This window comes from Vigna angularis, chromosome 7, assembly GCF_016808095.1.
Source record: "Vigna angularis cultivar LongXiaoDou No.4 chromosome 7, ASM1680809v1, whole genome shotgun sequence".
Taxonomy (NCBI): Eukaryota; Viridiplantae; Streptophyta; class Magnoliopsida; order Fabales; family Fabaceae; genus Vigna; species Vigna angularis.
In genome coordinates, this window is record NC_068976.1 from 19055025 (window position 1) to 19077401 (window position 22377).

The following is a 22377-nucleotide window of genomic DNA, read 5'->3' on the forward strand; positions in this document are numbered from 1 at the left end:
TTTATGATCATAATAATATATTTATATTTATAATTGAAGTTTTGTTTGTATAGTTAGATTATATTGTGGGAAATAAAACGTTAAGGAGTAATTTTGAGCCAAAGAGTGATTTTTTTAAATATAAGAGAAGCTTATTATTTTTATTTTGTTCAAGTCCAAATTTGTGTATGTGAACTGAATAAATTTTTAATTGGCTTGTGATATAAGATGCAATAAGTTAATGGGTGTTTCTCTCTCCACCACCCGAAGTGCTCATGCACCTTTTCACTATTTTCTTTTATTCTAAAAATGCTCTACATCTTCCCACTATTTTCTTTTATTCCAAAAATACCCTACACTTCCCCACTATATTCAAGATCTTTCTCTTTCTCTCTCCATATTAATGGAGCATTCACATGGCTCAGATTTAAACTTGTGATATATTGCAAAATTTTATTTACACTTTCCCTTAAATAAGTTTGATTCAATCTTATTTTCACTGTTCAATATATATATTTTTTTCAAATTACTTAATAAATGGTAAAATTTTGTTCTAAATTTTTAGAAAAATGTTTATATATATGTGTTTTTTTTTACATTTAATATCTATAATTTTTAACATTATATTATGTTTTAACTTACCGACATGTTTGACTCAAATAACTTGAATAAAGTATTTAATTTATTAGATAAATAATATAAAAATATTATTAAATACTAATATAAAAGAAAAGTTATTTATTAAAGATTTGGAATTTATTTAGTTTTTTCGTCATTATAAAGTTAGTATATAATAATAATAATAATAATATATTATTTACTATTAATATTATTATGTTTATTAGTTTGTATTTGCATCTAACTTTTAAGTTTATAAAATGAGAGTGGTAGAAGCACTAATATTGAAGTTTCCTCTGAATATTATATTTTGGAATATATCATAAGTTTAAATCACAACATTAATATAGAGAGAGAAAGAAAAATATTGTTGAGAATACTAGAAAGGTATAGGGTATTTTTGGAATAAAAAAATAGTGAAAAGGTGTAAAATATTTTTAAAATAAAAAAAAGTAGTGGAAAGGTGCAGGAAGTGGTGGAGGGAGCAATACCCTGACTTAATTGATTAATAACTTATGTCCGTGTTTTGAATTTTGATGAAACGTTGGGCGCTGGCTTATTGGCACAGGAAGCCAATAAGCTGACATTAAGAGGTGGTTCTTGAACCCGAGTGTTAGACACGGGTATTTGGAGAATATTTTTTTTTTTCAAAAGTAATAATTTAAAAAAAATGTAAGCATATATTACATTTATTGCTATTTTCGTTATTATTATTATATTTGATTTTTCTACGAAAAATAAAATCCTAGCAACCAATTATTCTTATAAAAAACACATCAACATATAATAAACCACATTTACATCTCAGGCTAATTCTTCTACTTTGTACATTAATAATTAAATAAGTTTTATTCCAATTATAAAAGTGCATTATCATTTTTAAATGTATTAATTGTTATTTTTTATTGTCTTCATTTATTGTGGAGTTTATTAGTGGGATTTTTACTTTTTCTACAAATCTTAATGTATTTAATTTTTTTTATCAAAATATAAATAATTGTGTTGATTAGAAAAAATGTCTTTATGACTAAGAATAATGTCGTTAAACATAAAAGGAAAAAAAATGAAGAATGAATGTGTTCTTCTATGAAACTGAGTTGTTCTACAAGATCTTATATGTCCCTACTTCACTATTTGGTATGTTCTTATTTCATTGTCCGAGATGAATATATTTCATCCTTGAGTGAATCAGAAGGGATGGGATGCCTGCAAACACTCTAACACTCAAGTCAGTTAATATGATATAGGTAACTCGGTTATTAGAATACGATTGGAGATGAATCTTAACCTAGAGGTAAGTCACCTTTATATGTCTTATTATTTGGGTTTTTACCTCATTGGGCTAGTTGTATCTATATTAGGAATGTAACCTATTTTAGGGAGGTTTAGATTCAACAATAATGTCATATGGTAATGTTAGATTGAAGTATTACACCTTAGAGAAACTGAGATGAGATATTGACGGTCCAAGTTTGACATGATCTCAATTCGCATATGACTATTATAATTGTGAATTGGATGATCTCGGTCCTACGCAGTACCCTAGTGTTTACACGGTTTCAGATGAAAGGAAGAATACCCATTGATACATATCAACAACAAAAAACGTGGATATAGTGGATATATAATTACTAACAAATATTTATTGATAGATGTATAGTATGACGTCCAGTCAATCTAAGAATCAGGCGATCATCTAGCCCACAGTCCCATGTGAGTTGGTCGGGAAATCGAATAGTCGAACTAAAAAGCAGACTTAATGTTAAGGATAGTTGTATTAATCCTTAGCTAGACCATTGTAATTAGGTCGATAATAATCAGAAGCTCCTCCCAAAATCTATAAATACAAATTTGTGATATTTATGTAGTGAGTTACATTGATTACACATTGATTGTTAGCATTATCGGATGTTCACTGACTTTAACATTATAGTATCTTTTGCTGGTTCGATCGAACGACAACTAGTATGAAGTGAAAGAATAACTTTATATCGAGCTTAGAGTTTGAAGACTGTTTGAATTAGTAGATTTGATCTCGACCCTTTAAACAGAAATAATAGATTTTTTTTGTCGATAAAATAAAAAATTATTAGTAGATTTTTAACTATGGGTCATTACTGACTGATTTTCTAATCTATCACTAAAATTTATAGACAAATATTTTATTAATTTTAATGATTGATAAACCATTTGTAATTATGATTCACTATGAAATTTAAAACATTATAGCTAAATTTATTTATTTTAAAAATCTCTTCATATAAAAATATCATAACAAAATACGTTTGATTTATCAACCTAAGTTTTATTTTAATATTAGCAAACAAATATTTTATAAAAGAGACGTTCCTAAAACTTATAAAAGATGAGAATATCAATATAATATCACATTATTCTTATATTCAACTATTTATATATTCTGCCGTAAAAGATAATTCATAGTAGATCTTTTCTATGAAATTGTTTCTCTATTTTATTTTATTTAATATTATTTTATTTTTAGTCATAAATGATAAGTACAAAATATTTACAAAAATTATAAATAATTTATTAAGAACAAGACAATAAAAATGAGAAGAAAAAAACTACAAAAAACTGTAAGTGGTTCAGTATTCAAATGTTTATGTATTGTATGTCTACTTATACAATACATAGCCATTAGACATTTGTACATTTATAGGTTAACTAGCGGTTAGAATAACTCGATTTATCACTTCCAATTTTAATGTAACACACCACAAAAGAGTCGTCGGTGTACGGATGATGGAGTGATATACTATTGACAAGGAAATGGTTGCAAAACACACATATTCCAGCTTTATGTCTGCATGAGTTTGAGAGACATGGAGGTAGATGTCTCTGAACCAACTATTTTTAGACTTTCACCGGAAATGCTCTAACTTCATCCACGGTCATGGAGGAAGCTTCCCAGCTTTAGACACTGATTTTGCAGAAGTTTTAAACATGAAATTTGCAGAAGTTTCAGCCATGACAACTTCGATAGTTTGAGATAAAGACATTGCAGTAGTAAAACTTTTCAAAAAAAATATTTTATAGAAGAGACGTTACTAAAACTTATAAAAAGATAAGAATATTGATATAATGACTTAAATGCTTACTTCGTCCCTATGTTAAGATGTGAATTTTTGTTCCTATGTTAAGATGTGAATTTTTGTTTAGTATCCGATTTTAAAAATAAAGATATTGGATCCTCACATTATAAAAAATATATCAATAAAGTCCTATTTGTTAAGTTATGAAATTCACCTCTCTTGACGAAGAATATAATTATAATTATGACACTATTCTTACGTAAAGGTATAAAGTTAATTTAAGAAGGTAATTTAAAGAAACATGAAGTAGATTAAATTATTATTTTTTATTTTATAAAATAAGATGGACTTCAAGTTGAGATAAAAGACAAAGAGGTAGAATATTTAAATTGAGCAGTCAACGTTCCGAAAGAGGTTTGAATTTTGGAAGATTTTGGCTCTGATGTTAGTATTTCAAAATCTAACGCATGGCTTGATAGTTTTATCATATGCCTTTATTCCACTGTCAAACATGGGTCCCACCTACCATCTCACTTTTACTACTTTTAGACACTAATTTTGGTGACATTTATATATAAAAATTTTATTCATTTTTTCTTTAATTGGAATCTAGAGAATCTATTTTTATAATGGTTTATATGTTGTATTTCTTCAAACATTTTAAAAATGAGTAATATTCTTTTAAAAATAATATTACGATAAAAAAATTACTCATTTTTAATGTTTGAAAAAAATATATTGATTGATTTTAATTATATTAATATGAAATTACTAAAAATATATTGATACATAAAAATTTAAAATATATCGATTGATTTTAATGATATTATTTGAAAGTTAAAGAGAACTTGAAAGAAGAAAAAGAATTTAAGATATTCTTACCTTATAAACTTTATCATTCATTATGTTATCCATTTTATAACAATAATACAACGATATTAAATATTATTTTAATATATTTTTATTATAATATTCTAATTATTCTGTAACTTTAACTACATAATTTTAAATATTGATTAAAATCAAATTTTATGAACAATTTTAAAATTTAATTATATATTCATAAAAAAAACTTTCTTAAATATTCATATTGTTTATAATGTTTAATATTATATATTATAGTATACATAGCTCACTTTTATATATAAGAGGATAATGATATTTTAACAATATTTTTTTGACAATATTTTAATTAATATCATTCATGTGTCATTTTATTATTAGTTTAAAATTACTGCACAATCAATAATAATAATAATCATAAATATCAAAATGGACCAATCACAAAATGACATGTAAATGATATTAAAATGTTGTCAAAAAAATGTTGTCAAAGTATCACTATCCTGTATAAAATCCTTATTTTCAACAATTAGTATTTGCAAAATATATCTTAAAAACATACGTAAAACTACTTTTTATAAGTTTACCAAAAGTAATTTTTAGTAATAAACGTCGATTGTTTTTAAATGTTTATAGTGATACTATCTATTAAAAAAATGTTTTAAATAAATTTATAAAATATCGTTTTTTGGAATCCCAGAATTTTGTAAAAGTTAAATAAATACACTAAAAACCGTTAAAACTGTTTCTTTTAATGATCAATGTTTGGTTTCTGTATAGTTATCAAATTATAAATCAACGTTTACAATGCTTGTATTATTTTTATAATAATAACGGTAAATTCATATGAGAATGGTTATTAATCTTCAAAAGATTCACATCACCATAAGTGTAATTCTTTATGCAAAGTTAGAGTAATTAATGTACACATGCAAACCTTAAATAATCTGTATACTCTTATGTATAACAAACTTATTATTCTTTGTAAAACTAAATCATATTAATAATATTTTTTTTATTGATTTTACAGTCAATGAAATTTAAATAGGGTTCATAAACAAAATAGGTTAATCGCATAATTTGAGATTCTCAAAATATAATTATTTATTATTTAATCTACCATAACAATGTCAATATATGTCCACATATTATAAACACGTTAATAAAAACATAAAACACCTAAAATTCATAAAAATATATTTAAAATTGTATTAATTTAAAACGAAAGTTTTTATAGGCAGAAACAATGTTGGTACGACGTCATTCAGGGCGAAACGTACCGTTCAGTGGGTCCCATTGAGACCACAGTTGCCACGTCAGATAGGACTCGAGGCGCCGTTAAGACGCCGTGAACCCCGAAGGACACGGGAGTGACGGATACACCAACGTTCAAAATTCAAGGTGGTTTGGATTTTGATTTTAAAGTTCTCTCAACTCACTTCAAACTCTCCCTCACATTGAAGCCAAACATTTAATACAAACCCTCTTTCGATTTTTGAACGCTCATTTTTCATTCATAAAAAATCCACGAGAACTCTGCTTCTTCTTGAACGCGCTTTTTCTGAGTCAGATCCGATATCATTTCATATTCAGAACAAAGCTTCAGTTCTCAGGTGGTTAGCTATTTTTTGTATGTATGATATAGCTTTTTTCGATTCCAACATTTGATTTTCTTTTTCATAGAAATGACGAATCGCAAAAACTAATTGTAACACGAGATTGTTTTTCATTTTTGACGAATGTGGGACTTGAATTTTAATTTTTAACCGATGATACCTTTTGGTGGTTGGATACTACTATATTAGGAACTGCATTGAAGCATTTCTGGAATTGTTGGTGTTGCAGAAACATGCCACAGGAAAGTTTACTGAGCTCGATTTTCGCATCTCCTCATAAGAGAGGATTGAATTTGAAAGGTTCGGCTTCAGTTTGTAACAACAATGAGGCTTCATACCCTGTGATGGCGGAGGAGAGCATCAACGATCATGAATTGGCTCAGAGGAAAGCAGGGGAAGCAGGTATCAACTTTTAACTTGTATTACTATGGTTATGACATTGCACCTTTGCACTGTTCTCTTGTTACACTCGCTCTGAGGTTTTAATTCTCACCAAAAATGTTTCATCAGATAATTAACGTGAATAAATACAGGTGAAAAGCATTTTCGAGAACTTAAGAAAATGTTGTTTTAAAGGTTGTTGTTAACCAAATCTGGGAAATGGGAACTCTGGTTTAAAGCTGATTGAAACTAGAAACAGTGCAGTGATACTATCTCTCTGTTTTGAAGTTCTTAACCGTACTTCTGAAAAAAAAAATTCATAGAACGATGGATAACTGAAACTACTCATTATTTAGAAAATACTATTCTTTTCTCTGGAGTTATGATTTCCCTCACCATAATAAATATGGCATAATTTCCTGTCAAAATTGAATAATGACACATGCTTGTTGCTTGAGTTCAGGCACATTTATTGGAAAAGTTTCATTATTTGAACTTAAATAATTATCTCTCATCCTTACTTTTCTTTTACTATGATTCATATGCATGCATTTAAAAAAAATGTACACCCGAAAATGAAAAAAAAAAACAAAAACAAAGTTTTGTTGTCTCAGAATAATGTTTCTTTCCAGTCACAGAAAAAGTTTTGCTTTTCTTAACCCCATTTCCTTGGGTTTTCCTAACATGTTTGATTTTATTTCTTACATTTTCGTTTCCATTCTATCGATTCTTAACACCCTGTGTAAGAAACCAAAAAATAATAATTAGAATTAGATTAGAGAAATTAAACAAAGTGAGGCTGGAAAAGAGAAAAAAAGGGACAGAGGACACATGAAAAGATGGTGGAGCACAAAATTATGAATCGCATTATGAATTGCCTGGGGATGGTGTTGCCATGAAATGGGATCATTCCCCCAACTCACTAGCATTCGCTGGTGGCGTGGGCCTTTAACATTGTTATTCAAATTTTTCTGATCTCAACCATGTTCTTCTAAAGATGTCTCAACTAGTATAGTACTATAATTCAAGGAACATAGCACTACTTATTAAGTAAATTTATGTTTTTCAAATAAGTAGTCTTAAGTTAAAGTTGACACTTTACAGTCTATTGTTCTTTGACTAAAACCAGTAATAAGGTTTCATTTCAAACGGAAACACCATGATTTTGTTGCCATTTAATGCAATAAATCAGTAATAATCATGGCTACACTGCTTTAACTTTAACCTCCAGTGCTTGTAATTGAAGTAAACATAACTCAGTCAAAAGCATAACAGTAAACAGAGTATGAAACTGAATCAGAAGAATAAACAGTTTAACCTTTTCTCTTTGTTCTTTTACCATACCTTTCTTCCTCTTTTCTTAACCAAATCAATAGGTTGCAGTAATAATGTAGTGGATGGAAGAGAAAAGAAAAAGTATAGAAGCATTTTTTTTATACCACGTTGAGAAACACAAAAATGAATTGAAAATAAAATAAAATAAAACCAAGGGAAACTTTTTCTGTGAATATATAGAAGCATTATTCCGAGCTTATAGAATGTCCGCTCTTAATTAATAAGAAATAAGCTATTTTAACATATGTTTACTCTCGCTAAGAATAACAAAATACCCTTTTTAGAATTTAATAAAATAAATTACATAAAATTAAATTTGTTATTATTTGTTTAAATAAATAGATTACAAAAATATTTTCTTTTGGCAACAAATCATCGTTATTTGTAAAAACAAATTTGAAATAAGCTTCTGTAAAACCATGTTAAGTATCAGTTAAAAAATTAATTTTGGAAAAGTTATCGTCTCAAAATTTTTATAAATCAGCTTAGAAAAAATTATATTATTTTCTTTTTCTTTTTTATTATAAATATTTGAAAGTTTATCTAATTTTAGTTATAAACTTATTTCCGAAGATAGATAAATAATTCTTTTTTATAAATTTAAATAAATAAATTTTAAATTGTGAAAAATAATAATTTTATTTTTTTCGGGTAAATCATGATTGTAAAATAAAATAAAAAAGTAAATTATGCATGACATGAACCGTAAAACGATGTCGCATAAAGATTTCCCGCCATCTCTTTGTCTTGTTTAAATATTGGTTGTTTGTGTTGTAACGTGGTGGTGGGAACAGCTTCAAGGAGATACGAAGCAGCAGAATGGCTTCGCCAAATGGACAATGGCGCATCTTCATCTCTTTCCAAAGAACCCTCCGAAGAGGAATTCTGCCTCGCACTCCGCAACGGTCTCATTCTCTGCAACGTCCTCAACAGAGTCAATCCCGGCGCTGTCGTCAAGGTTGTCGACAATGCGGTTGTCGACAACCTCGCCCTTCAGTCTTCTGAGGGGCCCGCCCAGTCCGCAATTCAGTATTTCGAGAACATGCGAAACTTTCTGGAGGCCGTCAACGACATGAAGCTTTTGACATTCGAAGCTTCTGATTTGGAAAAGGTGACCATGACCCTCACCCCTTTTACGTTTAAAGATTCAATCTTTGCTCTATTGTTTTTATGGGGTTGAGTCACACAACACCATTATCTTAATTTGCGTCAGTTCTTTCAAGAGTTGAAATTAACTTTTCCAAAAGCTCTTCAGTTCTCCTAAATCTGTTTTATGATTCATGCATAACCTTATTTCATTTTATAGAAAAGCTGATTTTATTTTTCTTTCTTGTTTTTCTTTCTCTCCAAGAAGAGCTTATGGAGAAATTTCCTCCAACCAGGCCAATATAGAAACATGTATACAATATAGAAACATAATTCTTTGATGATTTCAAGAGCATGGTGCAGTGATAAATCTGTATCTCAGCTGATTAAAGGTCTTGAATTCGGTCTTTACATATGTCAGCATTACGCTGTGTACAATGACCCTCAACTGTAGCTTTGCACGGCGAGGTGCCTTCTGGCACTAGTACATTAGTTTTTATGCATGGTTTCAAGAAGCGAATGAAATTGATCTTACTTTTTTATAATATGAATTGTTTTATCTTTACAATGATTTTTAACTTTAATTTTAATTTTAGTAAGGCCCATTTGGATTTGTAGAGTTACAAATTGGTTATTTATTGTGTTTTATAAAAGCATGTGCATCTTTAAAGGTTAAATGTGTTTTTGTAGGGGGGTTCGTCGAGCAAAGTTGTGGACTGCATTCTCTGTTTGAAAGGGTATTATGAATGGAAGCTGTCGGGTGGAGTCGGTGTATGGAGATATGGTGGAACTGTCAGGATTACTTCCTTCCCCAAATGGTCTCCTTCCAACATACTCGGCACTGAAAGTGTTTACGAGTCCGAGTCATCACAGTTTCTTCATCTGTCTGGAGAGGTGTCGATTGAAGAAACCAAAGCTGCCAATGCTTTGACTTCCCTTTTTGATCAGTTTGGACTCAAGCTTCTCCTGGCTTACCTCAAAGAGACTGACGGGGTTGATGATCTACCGTTGAATGCAATGGTAGGTAAGATCCTTCCCTAAGACTGGAAAATTATATTGTTGTTTGGAATATGTTGTGAAAAATTAATTTTATGCAAGAAGATTCATTTGATTCTTGCGATAAGAAATCTTATTTGTGACTGGGTGAAATTTTGTGCAGGTAATAGATTCTTTACTCAAGAAGGTTATCAGTGATTTTTCTGCATTACTTGATTCTCAAGGCACTCAGGTACTTCTGAATCTAATGCTTCTCCTTTGTTTTGTTGTGACGTTTGTAATGTAAGAACACCTTCTGTTGTTTGGAAGGTTACCTAAAATATAAAACTTTCTGCAGCTTGGACATTTCCTCAAGAAAATATTGAAAGGCGGTACCGGTTGCCTCTCTAAGAGAGAATTCGTGGAGGCTATCACATTATATCTTAATCAAGGACGTAGTTTCGGGTCAAATGAAATCTCTAAACTATGCACTTGCGGTGGAAAACGCGATAATAATCAGCACAGTGTCCAATATTGTGCCAAGCATGCTGAAATAATTGATGCCCAGCAAAAAGAGCTTGAGGTATAAAAGTAGAAAATCTAACGTACTGCTTATTATGGGATCTTAGACTATCATTCTCTGTAATGATTGTTTTTACTGCTTCAGGGACTGAGGTACTTCTATGAAGGGATAAAATCGGAGCTCAAACAAATTCAATCAAAGTGGGACCAAGAATTGAACAGGCTTGGTAATGATCTAAAGACTTTTATTTTCATAAGAAATATCCTTTCATGTATTTAAAATCTTCTAATGTAATTTTCTTTCTTAATTCTGAGTTGAATTCTATGTGCTTCTTAGAGAATCATATAAAGAGCCTTGAAGAGGCTTCCTCTTCGTATCACAAAGTTCTGGAGGAGAATCGTTTTCTTTACAATCAAGTACAAGACCTCAAAGGTACATAAGAATCCAATACACTTTTTCAAGGATCTACTTATATGATTTGTATACTTTAACAGATTTGCTGACTTACAGGAGCCATTAGGGTCTACTGTAGAGTGAGGCCCTTCTTGCCAGGACAACCAAATGGACAATCTACTGTAGATTATATAGGAGAAAATGGAAACATAATGATTACGAATCCCCTTAAGCAAGGAAAAGATGCTAGAAGGGTATTTTCATTCAATAAGGTGTTTGCAACAAGTGCCACCCAAGGTATTTTAATTTTTGACGTATTAATAGAAAATGTATTGGGCCAGCAAATACTTTTGTTCTACATGATAATTCCTAAACGACTCTGTAAAATGTAGTATAAAGATTTGAAAAATAATAATGGACTTATTTTAGATAATGAAGACTTGGTTATGTAACGAAGAGTGATAGAAAACAAGTATTGTAATGTGATAATATAACCATGATATCATATTGTAATGAACTTGTTACAAATAAATAAATAATTGTTTTTGAAATACATATCTTCTCAAGAAGCTTTTATGATTGTTTTCTTTGCAATGTGCAGAAGAAATATACGTTGACACCCAACCATTGGTTAGGTCCGCCTTAGATGGATATAATGTATGCATCTTTGCATATGGACAGACTGGGTCAGGAAAAACCTACACAATGGTAAAATAGCATTATACATAGAAAATGAGCAGTCTATCACAATTTTATGCATTCACTCAAATTGGAGTGCTGTCCTCATTCTAAATTCTTTGTTTTTATTCGATGCCTCATAAGAAATAACAGGATTATTATGGTTTTGTACTGAAAATGGTGACTTTCTTTTCATGTCTAGTAGTAAGTAGTAGTAAAACAGAACAGATTTTTCTCCACTGTTTGTGTTGCATGTTATGTTATGAATACTTAAAATGAAGAGTAGATCATACGTCTTGTCATGGTACAAAATTCTATCAGTTAATATGTTGGCTTTGAGATGTTTTTTAAAACGATCTGTATGTTAATAAAAACACAAAGAAAACTGATTGCACGATACTGCAATGTCAAAATAATTTTCATGTTGTCTTATCGTGTTTCTTATACGTGTGTGTTGTACTGCTTGAATAGAGTGGTCCTGATCTGATGACTGAAGAGACATGGGGTGTAAACTACAGGGCTTTGCGTGACTTATTTCATATTTCAAAGGAAAGAGCAGATGCCATAAAATATGAAGTTGGCGTCCAAATGATTGAAATATACAATGAGCAAGTGAGAGATTTATTAGTCAGCGATGGCTCCAACAGAAGATATCCTTCAAGCTATACTTGCTGTACTTAAGTTAAATTGTAATATTTTTTCACTGTTGCATATCAAAATTTCTTACGAACTCCAAAAAAAGAAAAATTAATACTGTATTTCTTTTTGCATTATTTTTGGCAATATGATTTATTTTCTCTCGTTCATTTCCTTGACAAGACATACATTGGATATACGAAACAACTCTCAGTTAAATGGGCTTAATGTGCCCGATGCATCTTTAGTTCCGGTTAATTGCACACAAGATGTTATTGATTTAATGAAAGTTGGTCAGAGAAATCGAGCTGTTGGTGCTACCGCTCTAAATGAGCGAAGCAGCCGTTCTCATAGGTAATATTTCTTAATGAAAAGATGGCTGTTCTAAGCATCAAATATATTTTACTTAGACATATTTCTTTTCCATCCAATTGCAGTGTGTTGACAGTTCATGTCAGAGGGAAGGACTTACTGTCTAACTCCATTCTTAAGGGTTGTCTCCATCTTGTGGATTTGGCTGGAAGTGAAAGAGTGGACAAATCGGAGGCTGTTGGGGAGAGGCTGAAGGAGGCTCAGCATATAAATAAATCTCTTTCTGCACTTGGGGATGTTATCTCTGCTTTGGCACAGAAGAGTCAACATATTCCTTATAGAAATAGCAAGCTCACACAAGTTCTACAAGATTCATTAGGTAACAATCAGACTTCAATGGAGACGAGATTTACCTTTTTACTTTGTACAAATTCCTCATTATAATTAGTTGGAACAACATTAAGAGTTGTTTTTTTTTTTTCGTTTTGCGCTTCAACCACCATATTTTTTCTAGTACAGTTTTCAGGTTAAATATTGATATTATTAATATTGATGTATTTGATAAGGCCATAGTGGTTTTCTCTTTTCAATTGCCGTATATAACAACTTAACCTATGCTTTGATTTTTTTTCTCCATATCCATAGGTGGTCATGCAAAAACTTTGATGTTTGTTCATATAAATTCTGAGCTTAATGCTCTTGGAGAGACAATAAGCACACTTAAGTTTGCGGAGAGGGTTGCGACCATTGAACTTGGGGCTGCTCAATCTAATAAAGAAACTGGAGAAATTCGGGAGCTAAAGGAAGAGGTTTGGTTTTGTCATAACTTGAGCGGTTTTCAATTTTACTTGGCCAATGTTTTTATAGTTTGAACATTTATAGATATCAAATATCAAATCAGCATTGGAGAGGAAGGAAACTGAACTACAGCAATGGAAAGCTGGGAATGCACGGAATCCTACGGAATCTCAGAAAGCACCAAGAGCTGTTTCACCTTTCCGTTTGCCCAAAAGTGGTACCAGTGACAGCATGAAGCCTGAAAACTATCAAAGACACATGGACGAGAGAAGCTCTGAGGTTATTCCATGCCGAAATAAAATTTAATGATAAATTTGTGTGAACATACATTAGGAAATTGTATCACACTAAAGTGTAATTTGTAGTCTCTAAATCTGAAATTATAATTTCAGGCTAAAACTTGTTCTTCGGGCAAGCAAAGAAGGTCAAGATTTCCCTCAATACATACAGAAAAGGAGACAATGCCAAAAATGTCTATTCTGGCTGAAGAAAAAATAGTGAGCTCAAGGAAAAGTAGATCACCATCACCTCCAGTCCGGAGGAGATCAATATCCACCGATAGAGGGTCAGTCATTAAAAGCAAGGTCCGAAGTGACACAGCAGAAAACCAACCAACACCAAAGCATCTACTTCCAGCTAGAGTACTAGTAAATAAATCTCTTGTCACAATGCCGATGCCCTCATCTATAGACAATAACTCAAGGGTGAATCTGCACTCACAGGAGTCAGTGAAGCAAGATCGCATTAATGAAACTCTCTTCAACCTCCAGAAGATAAACTCCCGGAAAGTTAATCAAGAACATGAAGAGGAACAACTCAAGCAAGCTGCTCTTGGTGTGGCAAGACAAGGTGGAACTAGGAAAAACAAGGCTGACAGTAAGACCAAGGTTAAGCCTCATCAACAGTTTCCCTTTAGGATTCAAAAGCCTGATATGACGATACCTATTACTGACATGGAAATTGGCCGTGACACGGAGGGACCTCGAAAGAGGAATTATTGTGAGCCAGAGAATGATATAAACCTAATGGAGTCTGCAGTCCATGGTGTTAATCTTAAAAAGATAAATCACAATATCTCTAGGAATTTTCAGAACATTGGATCAAGGTATGGATCATTAAAAAACTATGCTCGTTTTCTTGTTCGTATTGAGAATGACATTATTCATACAACCATAGTCTGATTGATAGATGACTCATTTTGTCATTTGCAGAGGAATAGTCCAAGCAGCTGAACCATTATTGTCCAGCAAAGTTGAAAATAAAATATTACCAGGACGCAATCTTAAGGAAGGCACCAACACTACATTGCCTGAATTTAGAAGGAGTCGATCTACGCCACGTGGAAAGTTTTTTGTTTTATCTTGAGGATTTCAATTTTTTATATTATTTATTTTGTACAGTGACAACTATTGATGTGCATGTCGGAGTGCCGGTTCACATAATTTTGTTGACTGAGGTCTTGAGGTCAGGTCACTTCCTCTGTCTTCATGTTGTGTAGCTCTTTTGTAATTTAATTTTTTTGTATGTCAATATACTTCTGAAATCTTAAGGGGTCATGCTGCTAGATGTATAAGGTATCTTCACTACATTTTATGCATTCAGCTAAAATTCAACAAAAGTAATGGAGGAACTAAAGAAATTATTGAAAACCTCGTACACTTATTACAATTGTACTTGGTTGTATATGTTTCTTATTGTAATTTTAATTTGTCTTTCGTTGAACATTATCAGTCAAATTATAATCATACTCTCCCTTGGAGTTAAGTTATGATCTCTATAGAACGCTACATGTATATACTTAATGGTGATAAAAATGGAGAATTAACAAAGTGACCTTTTGTATAAAGTTCTAAAATGAGAGGCTAAATAATAAAAGCAGATATTTTGAGGAGCTGTACTCTCTCTAAACGTGTTGAATGCCAAAACAAAGGAGAAATGTCCACAAGATGATTTCCAATATGATGATTGATAATGAGTTGTTTCTTATTTTTATGCTAAATTTAAGTTCATTCTCATACGAATGTCGTACTTTTATTTGTAACTTTTGATATATATATATATATATATATATATATATATATATATATATATATATATATATATATATATATATATATATATATATATATATATATATATATATATATATATATATATATATATATGATTTTGAAATGTTTTAGCTCAACTACGTAGCAATGGAAGGATTTTCACAAAGCACCACCCTATATTTAAATTAGTATTGAGCAGCGCCTTCTTTTGCTGGTTTCTTTTTCCAAATGTGACATTTACTAAAATTAATTAGGTTGAAAATCTTTCAAAAAGCGGCTCTAGTAGGTTTAAAGTTAGAAGTACAAATTGTTTCTATTTTTCAATTTGTGAGAAGTTAGTCTATTAATAGATAAAAACAATAAAAAGGATCTTCTGTTCTTGATGTACCTCATTGACAACCTTAGCCTAGATTTTGTTCCTCAAACCATGTCTTAATTTTCACGTGTTTCTGATCGTTACAACTATTGCACATAATTTCCTAAAATTGCATGCATTTAGCATTCAACCTCTGATTAATAATTCTACAAAATAGAAAACCCCTCTGATTAAGAAACTGTTCGGGTTTTGAATACACAAGGGGTGAAATTAAGATGATGCATTGTTGTTGCATTGTTAGAAGCATCTATGATGGGTTTACCAATCATAATTCTCTCTGACCATTGGAGAAAATCACATAAATTTGCAGTCTCAATCCAGAATTGTCCAAATTATATGGTCAATGGCTCATTCTCTTGTAAAACCTGTGGTGTTAACCTTGCAAGAACCATCATCCAGGTTGAAAACATCCACGGATGCTAAAACGATAGAAGAAGATACCCCTCAGAATTCTGTCACCTTTGTTTATCAAACCAAAGTAGCAGAATCATTGCGAAGCGTGACAGTTTCATGGTGCAAGGACAGCACGGAGCATTTCCTTTCCGTGAACGTGGATAACACATTAGAAGAAAACAAGTTCTCCTGCAAGATTGATTTGGAATCCGGACAGTCTTGGGGGAAAAAGGGCCTCAGATCCTTTGAAATGGCAGGTGCAAGAGTAGACATTTACTGGGATCTTCGACACGCCAAATTCTCCACAGGTCCACAGCCTAACTCAGGTTATTACGTTGCATTGGTTTACATGAAAGAGGTGCTTCTGTTGTTGGGAGATTTACAGAATGATGCTTTTGAAAGAACCAAATCAAAACCATCCCCAGAAGAAGCTATCCTGGTATGCAAGAGAGACAATGTGTACGGGAAGAAGGTGTTTTGTACCAGAGCCATTCTGGAAAATGGTAAGACAGAACATGACGTCGTGATTGAGACTTCCCTTTCTGGTCCTGATGATCCAGAAATGTGGATTACCATAGATGGTACGCTCACAAGCAGAGTAATGAACTTGCATTGGAGATTCAGAGGGAATGATATAGTGATGGTGAACAATTTTCCAGTGCAAATCTTTTGGGATGTGCATGATTGGCTTTTTACAAATGACATTGGTCCAAGCCCTGCCTTCTTCGTTTTCAAGCCAGGATTTTTGGAAGCTACCAACGACCCCAAAACCAGAGAATCCCCAGAAAGATATGGAGATAGCTGCACACTTGAACTACTAGAGGATAATTCATGCACCACAGGATTTTGCCATTTTCTATATGCTTGGAGAACTGCTTGAAATTCATTCTGCTTTCCAAAACCTATTTCCTCTCCTTTCTTGTACCAAACTAAGTCTTGCCTTGATAGACTTTCTTTATTAGCATTTCACATAGACTTGTTCACAACTTGATCTCTTTCCCCTTTCTTGTTTTTCTTTCCTTTACCTACTTTATAAACATATATATATGTATATGTATATATATGTATATGTATATGTATATATATGTATATGTATATGACTTGAAAAAAATAATAGTAACTAAACCATTAGTTACATTATTGTGGATATGGCTTCTAATAAGTTAAATTATAAAATACCACTTCTTATTTACTTTAGAATAATCTTTCTAAAAAACTTACATTTCAAAAATTATATTTAATTGAAAAAAAACTGAAAATTGTCTAGAACAAGTAATCAAGAATTCACTGTACAAAAGATAAAATGATATTTGAAAATAATGGGGGTGTTCTAAGAAATTACAGGAGTGCAAGAAGAAAAATGCTAAACAGATTGGGTGTGAGAGAAGAATGGGCTTGGAGGTAATCCGGGCCGACCCAAATATGAGCCCAAAAACTAAAAAATTTCGAGTGTAAGAAAATAACTGGAGAAAGTATGCAGTTATGAAAACCCTTGAACTTGGTAGGCACGAACTTCGGTTGATTGAACATGGCAGGTTTCGCGGGAAACATGGTGTTCAAAGTCTCGTGCCAGCTTCCTTTTCGCTTTTTTTCAATTTCCCGGTAAGTTCTTTCTCCCGTTTTCAGCTTTGGCTGTTCGTTCTGAAATATTTCTGGCCATTGTTCTAATCTTTTTTGTTTTGGTATTAAAAAAAATAGGAGCATTTGGAAGTCGCCGATTGCGTGCCTGAAGTGCAGAGATTTCAGTTCTTCTCTTTCGGTTAGGTACATTGCTAGTACGTTCCACGGGGTGAAACTATCTGAAACTGCTCTGCCAGTGAAAAGTCGGGGATATTGTAGTTTTCCCGATGTTAATGTGCTCAAGATAAATGGTGGAAAAGATGTGCATGCAACGATTGCCCATTGTGAAATTTCTCAAGATGCGAATGAAATTTGCTCTGACTTCTTCTTTGATGACAGTGAACAAGGTAAACTTCTATCTAATATGATATGGTTTTAGTTCACTGTTTGGGAGTTAGTTGGGCTTCACCATGCAGGATGCAGGGGAATTACACCACTACCTATAGCCAAACACAAAAGATTTTTTATTTTAAGCCTTCAAATTAAATTTTATGCCTGGCATGGGATTGGTGGCTTGGGATCAAAAATTTGTTATAAGGGAGGATTCTGAGCGTTGTAATTTGGGGATTTTAGGTTCTTTCGATCAAATTGAAGAGGTTGCAGAGCTGACGATCCATCAAGGAGGAGACTCTGGTGACCAGGATTTGATACAAGTTGACAAAATTATTAGTGATGTTGAGGAATCTGCTGTTAAATTACTCGCTGCCAGGTTTGTTGTTTCCACTTCAATTTTCTTAAAGATTTAGTTTTTTTATGCTTGACTAGCTATAAACTATATAGTCAATCAAATTGAAGAGTTTCTGAACTAAATATGGGCGAGCATGATGCTTGTTGATTTTTAAGTGCAAGAAAAATCAAATTTCGTCATGCTAGTATGATTTTGCAGTTAATCGTTGCTGTTTTCCCTTATTGAAAGGATTGCTTGCAATTGTGTGTTGAGTACCCACATACGAATATTCTTATTTATAATGAAGAAGAGATAGAATAATAAAAAAAAAAATTAATAATTAACAATGAGAACCATTTGTTACGACACTTCCCTATTTGATGTAATCAAATCATATCATATTTCCTATTTAATGTAATTCAATCAAATTTTTAACATCGGTGTTGACAAAACTTCCTTCTAACTTTTGCTCAGTGTGACAAGCCTTTGGAAATACTTTAGGAAATTGTCATCAACCATGAATTCCTTGGGTTGTATTTGCCTACAAGTTGTTAACAAGGAGAATAAATTTTTCAATAATTAGCTAACTAATATATTTTCTCTTTTGGAAAGTGGAGCGTGAAAATATAAAATGCAGTATTTTCTTTTAAGCATACTGGTCTCTCTGTTCCATAGGGCACTCACAGCACTTGAGTTGAGAAAGAAATTGCTTGGAAAGAGATTTTCTCCTAATTCAGTGGATGCAGTGATAAACAAGTTCCAGCGAAGGTACGTAACTTACAACATAAGAAACGTGGAGCTGTTGTTTCTTAACCAATTTTAAACGCCTCTTATTTGAAGCTTTACTTGCTTTCAGACAACTACTTTCTAAATTGGTTTTCATCAAGTTTTTGTCCAGTTATCTCAAAGAGATTAATATATTTTATGTGATTTCTGTTCTAAAATATAGATGTATGCAAATTTGGATTTAAACTGCTATCACAAAGCTGACTTTGAATGCACCTGTGGCCAAGTATTAATTCAGTCATGTGAGGGAAATGGTTAGATAAATTGATGCTAAGGAAGACTGTGTTTTGAGAATTTGGGTGTCCCATCTTACATAGTTGGCAGTGTGGTAGTTTACCACTTTAACTATGAAAATTGAACTAACTTATTCTTTATCCAAAACAGCTTACAATCAAAAGGAAATGAAGACTGAATATGACCATTAAGATATGGTTTGTAGTTGTTTTACAGGGTGTAACGCTTCAAATAAATATGCATTTGAAGGTGGCTGATAAACAACAGATCCACAGTTTTTAAATGAAGTTACCAAGTCAGAGTTTTATTTTTCTGTTTAATTTTTCTTGCTCTTGGAAGGATACAAACTCTGATTTTTTTATTTTATTTTTTTAAAAACTATATATTCTATAATGAGTTTTGGATTATTACTTTATATATGCAGATAAAGTAATTCTGTTCTCTTCAGAATAACCTGAGTGGTACATTTATCTTAATTTTTTCAAAAGCTTGCATTGCATATACACATTTATGGCATAGTAATACAATATTGTGCAGTAATTTTCAGAATATGATTTTTAAGTCATTTATAAACTTAGTTTGCAGACATCATACTTTTGTTTATTTGGGGTGCTTAGTTTAATTAACCTTTTTTGTATCAGAGGGTTGATCAATGATAGGTTGTATGCTGAATCATTTTCTCAGTCAAGATGGTCTTCATCAAGTTGGGGACCAAGGCGGATCAAACAAGTAAGTTATTCTATTTTATATTTTTATTTGTCTTACTACTTTTTGCTTTCTTATACAGCCGTTCGGTTTTGTATTTCTTCTTGATCAATACTTTCCCATGTTTTTGTTTTGATTTTCATTTTGTTTCAGTGCTTAAGAGGAAATAATTGTGTTAGTGATATGCTTACACTTTGCATGGTAAAATTAGGAGGGAAATATGTAGTGTATTATGACAGTGTCTTGCTAATTCAGCAGAGCTGTGTGCACTTACCCATACAAATGTGATAGTAATAAGAATTGTGTAATTTTCTAGTATATGTAATTATCTGTATCTGAAAATTTAGTTTGTGTATGTAATCTGTATTTTTATTTTTTCCCTACAAGTTTTGTAGTTTAATTATGTCTTTAGCCTTGTTTACTTGTGTCATGCTTTAGATTATTTTTCATAACGAATTGTTCAACAAATACGTGACCCAACACTTCTCTCTTGTAATTTATCTCTGATGGAATAACTTCGTCTATTACTTAACTACTTGTCAAGGGCTCAATGTATTTCATTTTAAATTATCTGGTTTTTTTCTTTTTCGTAATATACAAAAATTTCCTTGATTGAATTGAGCCTAATCCCTCCCCCTACTCTAAAACAGTTAAAAACAATTGGTTGAAGGCTTCAATCTTCTCTTCTCACAGTTTTCCTTTAGTTTAGATTATCCAAACACACTTGTACGAAGCACCAGACCAGTGGTTGCTTAAAGGTTCTTCACTTGTGGGCCAAGGCAAGGCCAAAGCACACAAACCTTTCACCACGCAAACCTACAATACACACTTGCCATATACCTGCTCTGCTATTATTATCCGAGGGAAATACTTTTGTGTGATGGCTGCTATTGTTGTGGCAGGCACTGTTCAAGAAGGGTGTTAGTCAAGCTGATGCTGAGAAGGCAGTGGAAGTGGTATTTAAGGGCAATGATTGCGCCGAAGATCACAAGTCAGTTATTGGCTTGTCAAAACATTCCTTGGATCATCTTTATACTCAAGTCTCAAAGCAGTGGTTCAGAGGTCCGAATGTTCCCAAGGAGACAAGAAAATCAAGAATCGTTCGGTGGCTTCAGTATCGTGGTTTTGACTGGAATGTCATTAACTTGATGCTAAAGAAATTAGACAGACAGGACCAGAATTCTCCGTAGTGCACAACTACGACATCCAAAATTCATAGTAATCAGAAAATTGATTGGTGGGCTCCATAAATGTATCTTGAAGTGTATATTGTGTAATATGGTGGTAGGGTTGAAGCCTCCTTTGGCTCTTAATGCTGATAACACTTGAAGTTCATTTCTTCAATTTGCTCTCAAGGCATGTGGCATCTGAACATTGAAGATACTTTTCTTCTTGTTGAGGCTGAGATAAAGCAGGAGACACCACTAAGAAGGTGGTACTTGTAGTCCACACTACCAATTCTTGTAGATATGGTGCTGATTTGATATGATCCAGAAAAGTTGATGATGCGTGCTTCTTTTAAATGTGTGCTTATGCAAGAAAGATTATCCACATGTCTATCCAATAACACTCATCCATCAACTTGTATCATGGATTATCTAGAGCAGAATGAGTGCCATTAATTATATATAATGGCATCTGTTGAATTATTTCATAAAGCGATGGAGAGTGGAGACTTAAAGGGCTAGTTGGATGCAAACGTGCTGTTCCAGACTTCTTCACTAGCAGCACTGAAACAAGTTTTATATGATTGTGTTTGGATTAACTTGTTTAAAAGAATAATCTCTTATTTTTTTTACATATAATGAGAAAGTTTATGAAAAATAAGCAATTATTCCATCTTAAGTAACGTCTCTCAAATATGCATAAAATTGTCCTTAAACCATAAAATTTGTGACTATTATTAGTCTGGAACCAAAAAATTCTTTACTTTTGACTTGGCAAACATGTGTGCCTTCACTTTGTTGCTATAGTCCTTATTCAGATTATGCTAATCAAATAATCCATCAACATGAACCATAAAAAAGAAAAAAAAAAACTGGAGTTCAACTTATAAATGAAAGTATAGAAATTAAAATATCTAGAAATTACAATAAGGTCTTCTGAACTGAGTTAATTAGTGGTTCAATGGGACACTTGATAACCAAAGAAAACCATAATATACTAAGGGTTTGGTTTATCTGGCTTAGTGTGTAAATTGTTGTAAATCATGTATTTGAATTGAGATTTTTTTTTATATATAATTAAAAGAAAATAAAACCATAATACGAATAACTAAATAGCTAAAAGGAAAAAAAATGGAAATTTTGTGTCTGAGTT

General features: G+C 31.9%; 2 protein-coding genes across 4 annotated transcripts; both read left to right on the plus strand.

Annotated features, from left to right (window-relative positions):
• The first annotated feature begins 5886 nt into the window (after nt 1–5886).
• Nucleotides 5887–14769, plus strand: LOC108336210 (kinesin-like protein KIN-14F). Of its 2 annotated transcripts, none has more exons than XM_017572561.2 (17): nt 5887–6106; nt 6299–6511; nt 8620–8936; nt 9602–9931; nt 10071–10139; nt 10245–10469; nt 10554–10635; nt 10746–10841; nt 10920–11099; nt 11404–11510; nt 11952–12130; nt 12306–12470; nt 12554–12807; nt 13074–13237; nt 13311–13505; nt 13619–14331; nt 14438–14769. In XM_017572561.2, the coding sequence occupies exons 2-17, from the start codon at nt 6343–6345 to the stop codon at nt 14589–14591; spliced, it is 3399 nt and encodes a 1132-aa protein (XP_017428050.1). In that variant the 5' UTR covers nt 5887–6106; nt 6299–6342; the 3' UTR covers nt 14592–14769. The 2 variants fall into 2 exon arrangements, with proteins under 2 accessions (XP_017428050.1, XP_017428051.1); XM_017572562.2 differs by having other exon boundaries at nt 6339–6511.
• Nucleotides 14770–17535: 2766 nt separating this feature from the next.
• Nucleotides 17536–21870, plus strand: LOC108336438 (uncharacterized). 2 transcript variants are annotated; one of them, XM_017572890.2, is made up of 6 exons: nt 17536–17648; nt 17745–18013; nt 18240–18375; nt 19009–19101; nt 19995–20082; nt 20961–21870. In XM_017572890.2, exons 1-6 carry the CDS (start codon nt 17575–17577, stop codon nt 21246–21248), a joined length of 948 nt encoding a protein of 315 aa, XP_017428379.1. In that variant the 5' UTR covers nt 17536–17574; the 3' UTR covers nt 21249–21870. The 2 variants fall into 2 exon arrangements, with proteins under 2 accessions (XP_017428379.1, XP_052736942.1); XM_052880982.1 differs by having other exon boundaries at nt 20212–20977.
• The last annotated feature ends 507 nt before the right edge of the window (nt 21871–22377 follow it).